General features: G+C 34.4%; 1 protein-coding gene and 1 non-coding gene across 2 annotated transcripts; one reads left to right on the top strand and one right to left on the bottom strand.

Annotated features, from left to right (window-relative positions):
• Positions 1–6,269: 6,269 nt before the first annotated feature.
• LOC116092105 (olfactory receptor 1094) lies at positions 6,270–7,400 on the bottom strand. Its single transcript, XM_031373463.1, has one exon. It carries the CDS (start codon positions 7,330–7,332, stop codon positions 6,340–6,342), a length of 993 nt encoding a protein of 330 aa, XP_031229323.1. The 5' UTR covers positions 7,333–7,400; the 3' UTR covers positions 6,270–6,339.
• A 305-nt stretch (positions 7,401–7,705) lies between these two features.
• On the top strand, positions 7,706–7,821 carry LOC116092614. The gene has a single exon (XR_004119360.1). It is a non-coding gene; the product is annotated as a U5 spliceosomal RNA (small nuclear RNA).
• Positions 7,822–8,026: the final 205 nt, after the last annotated feature.

Here is an 8,026-nt window from a genome sequence, read left to right as displayed (position 1 = left end):
TAATTTAATTCTATTTACTTAAAATGTTCATAAATGTTAACAAATTCAGATAAATTGAAATCATGTAACTTTTCTCATCATAATGCAATAAAACTTAAAAAAAATAGTGAGTAGATTGCAACAACATGAATAGTTATTATTGCATAAAGTATACTGATTCTTGGCAGTTGTTAAGTAATGTTTCATATCTATCTTTTGAAAAACTGTTCCAAAATTGTTTATATATTCCTCATTCTTTTTTGTGTGTTTTTACTATTGTGTTCAGACCCTTTTGTATACTTTGAAAAGTTGGTATATTCACAATAAATTCCTTATTCTGCACAGAAAGTTTTTATTTTTCATTTGATTTTGACATAGTTTTGGAGTATAGGAATCTGTGTTGGCATCTGTTATCTTTTGTAACTTAACTTTCATAATTGACTCAAATCCTTATGGCTTTTAAAGTCTCTTTTGACAGATCTGTTGTTCTGATGGGCCTTCCTTTGTATAAAGGTTATTATTTTTTCCTTCTTTTGCACATTTATTATTTTGACTGTTATATGATTTGGTGAGTTTTTGTCATGTTTCCTTTGAGGTTTGTACAGTTATTTCATAGGAAATTTTTCTTAAATTTTGAAATTTTGACTATAATGTCTACAACATTTTTGAATGTGGTACATTTCCTTTCCTTCTGTACCTTTGATTTGTAGATCTTGTCTTTTTATGATTTCACAGAATCCATGGCTGTTCCTTTCATTGACTTTAAGATATAAATTTATTTATTAATTAATTAATTTATTTATTTTTGGACTGAGTGATGCAAATTCTATCATATCTTAAAGACATAATCATCTATCATCCAGTTTATCTAAGCTACTGTTATGAATTTCATATACGCTTTTTATTTGACTCAATGAATTTCTTTTTCATGGTTTCAGGTTTGCTTTTCTTTAAAACATTTGTATATTATATTATATTTTAATATCAAGAATTTTCATTATTTTATTCAACAATTTGTTTTATCTTGATCCTAGCTTTTATTCATTTCCTCTCTCAAATCTTTGAAATATATATAATTGTTATTTATAAATCATTATCTTGTGTTTCATCTAACCTGAAATTTTTATGAGGATATTAATTTTAGAAGTGGTTCATATGGTCTTTAATAAATCACATTTTTTTTTCAGGAATGAGACCCAGATATCTGGACTTTGATTATCAGAAGTGTTTCTCATTATAAAAACTTGGTCTCACCTTTATACATCGAGTGCTCAGAGCTCCGTTCCATTTTACCTCAACTTGTCAGACTTTATGGTTCTGCTAATGGCATTTGCTTTCATTCTTCAGACAACTCAGTGATGATGTGTGAAAGACTATCTCAGTCTAGGTGCATTTTTCTCACTATTTCCTCCATCAACTTTAAAATTTCGGGTCTTTGAATGAATGACTAAGGAATAACAGGCCCAGCTTGAGAACCAACCTATGGCAAACACCAGAATTGGTGCATACTCTGTTATGCTTCCAGACAGGAATCTAGCATGGCATGTCTAGGAGTCGTCTGAGTGGCTCCACTCACCAGTTGAATCACAGATGCAGAGACCCACAACCAAGCATTGGATGGTGCCTGGGGACTCTTGTGGAAAAGTTGGGGGAAAGAATTGAGGGCTCTGAGGGATAGAAATTCCTCAGGAAGTTGACTCCACCAGAGTCAACTAAGCTGAATTCTTGGAGCTCTTGGAAACTGAACCACCAATGAAAAAACATACACAGACTGGACCTACGTGCCCATACACATATATAACAGATGTGCAGGTTGGTCTTCATGTGGGTCTGGAACAAATGAAGTGGTGGTTATCTGTCTGTCTGTGGGACATGTTCTTTAGCTTGGGTTTATTGTTTGGTCTCAGTGGGAGAGGATGCATGTAGCCCCACAGAGACTTGATGTGCCATAGTTGGAGTATATGTATGGAGCCTCCAACTTCTCATAGGAGAAGATAAGGGTGTTGGAGAGGAATTGATGTAGGGAGTTACTTGGAAGAGGGGCAGTGATCCCAAGGTAGAGTGAATAAAATAAATTAAATTAAATTAAATAAATAAATTAGATCTAGCATTCAGGTCATCGATACATTTGGGTTTGTATTTTATTAATGGTGAAATATAAAGATTTAGTTTTATCTAAGAGTACAGTTTTATGATCTTGAGGGCTTAAGAGTGGGAAATCTGGTCCATTCCCTTGTAGTTTGTAGCACTCAGCTGAGGTTTTCCTGCCCTCTATCCTGGGTAGGATTGCAGAGCTGGTCCCAGTGGCCTGAACAGGAGAGAGCAGTCATGCTGACTGACTCAGGTACCACCCAGTTCTAGTCCATGAAAGGAATGGTCCTCTTGATTCCAAAGCTACAATATCTCCATGATGCAGGGAAACAACAGGATATCTAAGAAGAGTCCCAGTAAGGATCTAGTACTGATAATGTAGCAGAAGCCAGATAATTCAAAGCAGACTGATGACTCTGCAGTGAACATTTGCAAGAAAAGCATTTGAGGTAGAATTATATACTGTGTAACACACCAGGACAGAGTGTAGCTGTCATGGTAAGATGTTTTGTTTGTTTGTTTGTCTCCCTGGAGGAAGAGGTTGCAAGGGCAGAAGACCAATGTAGAAAGAGAGATGAGTAAGATTGAAGAACATGGCTAAATATGCAAACGACCAATAAAACATTTAAAAATATAATATAAAATACCAATAAAAGAAAAAAGGAAAGAAAAGAGAAAAAAAGCATAGTTTTAACACAGTAAAAACTTTAGGTGGTATTCAAATTATTCAAGTGTTTTAAAAACATACCTTTGTGTTTTAAGCACAAAGCAAGTCAACATTTATATAGTGAAAAAGAACTAAGATGAAAGTAAAGAATGAAGATTTGTTAATTTTATTGTATTGACTGGAAGAAATAGCAGAAAGATAAGTCATGCTATCAGTTGGTTTCTGGAATACAGACTTAAAAAATGAAACAGAAAAGAAGATAACCAGAATTTTGATAAAAATAACTATAAATGTATATTTTATGTGCCTGACATAATTGTTGTCTCTGAGACTTACTGCCTCCATCTTCTAACCTAGGCCTAGTCCTGAAGGCTTCTAGACTTTGTACAATCTAAACTAGGCCTAGAATGTTTAGAGCCTCTGAGGTTTACTGCTGAAGAAGCTCACCTTTTCCTGTGTTTCTGAACTCTAACTGGCTGGTTCCCATAAGCTTTTTTTGGCTCAAAGTCTTCTCCAAAGTGACTGATTCAATCTGTCTTCTCTCTTAGATGCTCCTGAATTGATCTGCTTAGCCTTATACTAACTTTGGTAACATGTTCTAGTATTCTGGATACTTATTCTTGGGCTTCACTCTTCACCTGTATTTAGATTGTTCTTCCTCTGCAACCTCTCTCTCTATAACTATCTAGGTTATAGAGACTGCCTCCCATTTCTTTCTCTGCACTGACCTTGAAGTAACTTCCCTTTCATTTCTCTTTTCATGAGTTGCATATATCCTATTCTATCAAAACTTTCTCTGATTTGTTACTGTGCCTGCCACTCAATTAGACATCACTTTCAAACATGGGTGTTTTCTTTTTCTACTTTTTATTTATTTAAAATACACTTGTTGCCCTTCCAGGTCCCCACTTCCACAGTTGTTCATCCCATTCCTTTCCCCCCTTATCTGAGAGGATATTCCTCCAACTACAGTCTAAGAATAAAAATATCATGTGTTTTGCAGGCAAATGGATAGAACTAGAAAATATCATACTGAGTGAGTTAACTCAGACCCAAAAGGATATGCATAGTATAAGTGGATATTAGCCAAAAAGTGCAGGCTACCCAGGGAACAACTCATAGAATTTAAGAACTTTAACAAACAGAAAGGCCAAGTGAAAATGCTTAATTCCCACTTAGTAGGGGGAAGAAAATAATCATGGGAGTCAAAGGGAGGGTGAGATTTGCATGGGAGGTGGGAGGGGGAGAGAAAAAGGAAAACAGGATCAGGTATGGGATGAGGGACCAGGAGATAAGCCCAGTAGGCCAGCAGAATGAATGGAAATATGCAGCTTCAGAAGGTGGGAGGTTGGGAGACCCTCTAGAAAGTAACAGAGACTTGTGTGGTGAGAGACTTGTAAGACTCAATGGGAGTTACATTAGATGAAATGCCCAACAGTGGAGATAGGAAACTCAAAGAATCCACATCTAGTTGAAAGACAGGGCTTCAAGAGGAGAAGTGGTGTTACTAACCCACAGTCAAAATCTCTGACCCAGAAGTGTTCCTGTCTAAAAGAACTGCCGGGTGCCTCCTTCTACAAATTATGTTTACCTTCATTGTTTGAAATTAAAGATGTGTATTAAGGTCTGACCCATACAACAACTACAAACAGATTTTCTCAGTAAGTAACATAATCTTAAGGTTCATAGCATAATCAAATTTCTTGCAAAAAGTGACATTGAGTGTCTGTTTTTCATGAATAAATTTGGTAAACATTTAAAATACATACTTAATTATAAATGAAATCAGTCTTTTTATTATTCATCATTTCCTTCTTTGATAACTGCTGTGCGTATTTATTTGAAAACAGGTATGTAATCATAAAAAAAATCTGATTAAATTATCCCCTCCCTGACCAATACAGGACTGAGCACAGCGACCCCAATGGAAGAGCTAGGGGACTGACTGAAGGAGCTGAAGGGGATTGCAACCCCTTATAAGAAAAACAATATCAACTAACTAGACCACCCAGAATTCCCAGGGACTAAACTACCAACCAAAAAATATACATAGAAGGATCCAGGACTCCAGATACATAGCAGAGGATGGTATTATCTGACATCAATGGGAGGGGGCGGGATGCTTAAGGCCCCAGCTTAGGGGGATGCTGGAGGGGTGAAGTGAAAGTAGGTAAATGGGTAGAGGAGCACTCTCAAAGAGGAAAAGAGAAATGGGGGATGAGGGATGGGATGGGGGTTTGTGGAGGGGTAACCATTAAGGAGGATATCATTTGAAATTTAAATTAATAAAATGATTAACTAAAAAGTCATCCCCTCCAAAAATTTAAAGAAAGTTATATTTTGATACACTGTTATACAATGCCAAACAAAATAATTCTGGCATACTGGTAACATTTAAATATGATAAGATAGGGATATCAATTTTATTTATGAAGTAGGAAAATTCTTTATTCCATTCTACTCATGTCACATGCCTTAATATGAAAAATAGTAGTGGTTTGGCTTTAAATACATTACTTTTCATAAAATGAAATAAAATGATGGTTAGTGGTGAGTTTTTATAAAATTAGATACTGTAAGAAGGGGAAAATAATGAATAAGAATGCTTAAATGGGGGCAGAGATTGTGTTGACCAGGTGCAAGAAAAAGTTTTGAAAAAATATGGAAATTCACAACTATAGAATCTTCTTATAGTATTCAATATGCATATTGAATCAGTGTGTTTACTTTAGTTTCCTGTAGAAATTCTTATTTGATTTATTTTACAGCATACTAGAATTTATGCCTTTGAATAATGAATTTAAAAATTTATGGCTACATTTTTATTACATTAAAATGTAAGCCCTTTTATGGTGGCTTACATTTTAATTCAACCTCTCCAGAAGGAAAAGTGGCTCTGTGAGTTGGAGGGATGCCTCATCTAAAAAAGTCATTTCTAGAGCAGTCAGGCATATATAGATATACTGTCTCAGCAAACAAATAACTGCAAAAGAAAGAAAGAAAGAAAGAAAAAAGAAAGAAAGAAAGAAAAAAAGAAAGAAAGATAGATAGATAGATAGATAGATAGATAGATAGATAGATAGAAAGTGAGAAAGAAAGAGAGAAAGAAAAAGAGAAAGAAAGAAAAAAGATCAAGCTAAAGAAAAAGAGAAAATGTCTATGGCTTAAGTTGAATATGTCTAAAACCACCAGAGGTGATTAGTTTGTTAGGAGTATGTTAAGAGAAATTGAGCAATAGCATTATAGCTGGGGAAGAAGGGAACCAAAGCATGACATATTAAATTTAGACTAAAGGAAGAGGACTTATTACAACTAAAAATGACAAAATTCTAAAGAATAGACTCCTAAAGACATGAATGCTATTGAAAATTCAAATAATTTAATAACAACAACATATATCCATCGTATTTTTAATATACCTGTGTTTGAATTCATCCATAGCTATGTAAATGATAGTCCTCATTGCTATTTTTAGCAAACAGTAACTAAATAGTAATAACAACTTAACTATAACATTTTGGAACATGGGCACTATTCACAAAACTCGGGAGTGCTTTTCACTGTAAAATACAGATTTACAACAGACATTATTTTTAGTGTTATTAAAATTTAAAATGCACTTTGTTCATGAAGAAATTTCTCTCAAAAATTTTTTTCATTGCCTCTTTTACATCTTTGTTTCTCAGACTGTAGATGATGGGATTCAGCATTGGAATCACAATAGTATAAAATGTTGACACAATCATGTCATGTTCCAAAGCATAGTTAGAACTAGGTCTCACATACATAAAAAGAATTGTCCCATGATAAATGGACACTCCTGTAAGGTGAGAACCACACGTAGAAAATATCTTTCTCCTACCTTCAGCAGAATTCATCTTAAGAATTGCGAAGAGTATGAAACTGTAAGAGACCAAGACAATCAGGATGGTGATAATCTCAATGAAACCTACACAATAGAAGAGCAGAAGCTGGTTTATATTTGTGTTTGAACAAGAGATAGCAAGCAATGGAGGAATGTCACAGAAGACATGCCTAATTTCATTGGATGAACAGAAAGAAAGGCTAAAGGTAGCCACTGTGTGTATAGTAGCATGCATAATTCCACCTGAATAACAAGCTATGATAAGAGGTATGTAGACTCTAGGTGACATTTTCACTACATACAGAAGTGGGCTGTAGATGGCTACATAGCGGTCATAAGCCATTGCTGCTAACAGGAAGCATTCTGTGGTTCCAAACGTAACAAAGAGAAACATCTCTGTCACACAACCAGAGTATGAGATAGATTTATCTTTTGAAAGAAAATTGACCAACATCTTCGGAGTAACCACTGTGGAATAACAGGCATCTAGGAATGATAAAACACTTAAAAAACAGTACATGGGATTGTGAAGCCTGGAATCTCCAATGACTAGCAAAACAAGTCCTAAGTTGCCTATAAGAGTAAAAAGATAAATCACAAGAAACAAAAGAAATAACAAGACTTGAATGTCAGCATCATCAGTAAAGCCTGTTAGTACAAACATGGTGATGTCTGTCACATTGTTCACTTGAATTCTTTGTACAGTGTAACCTGGTTGGTGTCTCGACATTTCTGACTCTTACAATGTATAAAGTCAATGCCTTTTGAGAACTGTGTGTACAGTCACATCCCCCGCTTGTGTTTTAGAAATTCATAATGAGCACTTTCCCTTTGGAGACTGGAGCTGTAATAAAGAAGTTGAGAATAAGTAGATGCATTATTGAGTTAAAAATTAATTGAAAATAGTTTGAAAGCCTTGTTTATATATGTGATTTCATAGGGTAGAAAAGAGGAAGAGTTGTGGAAAATTTGGATAGATGAACCATTTTTGTCAAGTGAAATTATATGACTAATATTGGTGAAAATATTATAGAACATACAGTCAAACTATCAGACTAAATCATGTTCAGTGAAATGAAGTGAATTAAAAATTATAAACATGAATACTCTGGTTTCTCTTCAGATCGTATAAATCTTTAGCCTTTTACTAAAGATTTCCGTGGAGAGGTACAACTCTGAGTCTTAAGCCAATTTTTTGAGGCCTTGTTTCAGCAAGGTTACTTTAAAAAAAATTATAAACATGAAAATTTCATGTTTGCCATAAGATAATTTGTCTAACTATAGCTTAAGAATGATGTACATATATTTTATAGAATATAAAGCCTTATGTACAGTTGTTGAATTCATACATTTATAAAAATAAATTTAGCCTAAAAGAAATAAAAAGAAAAAAGTCAGTTTTTTACATTTTTTGCTGTGCTTTT

This window comes from Mastomys coucha, unplaced genomic scaffold (assembly GCF_008632895.1).
Source record: "Mastomys coucha isolate ucsf_1 unplaced genomic scaffold, UCSF_Mcou_1 pScaffold15, whole genome shotgun sequence".
Taxonomy (NCBI): Eukaryota; Metazoa; Chordata; class Mammalia; order Rodentia; family Muridae; genus Mastomys; species Mastomys coucha.
Note: the sequence above shows the minus strand (reverse complement) of the source record. Positions and strands in the feature narration are given on the sequence as shown.

Bases quoted from the DNA above. Each gene is read 5' to 3' on its own strand.
- LOC116092105 (XM_031373463.1), bottom strand. From the start codon at position 7,332: ATGTCGAGACACCAACCAGGTTACACTGTACAAAGAATTCAAGTGAAC.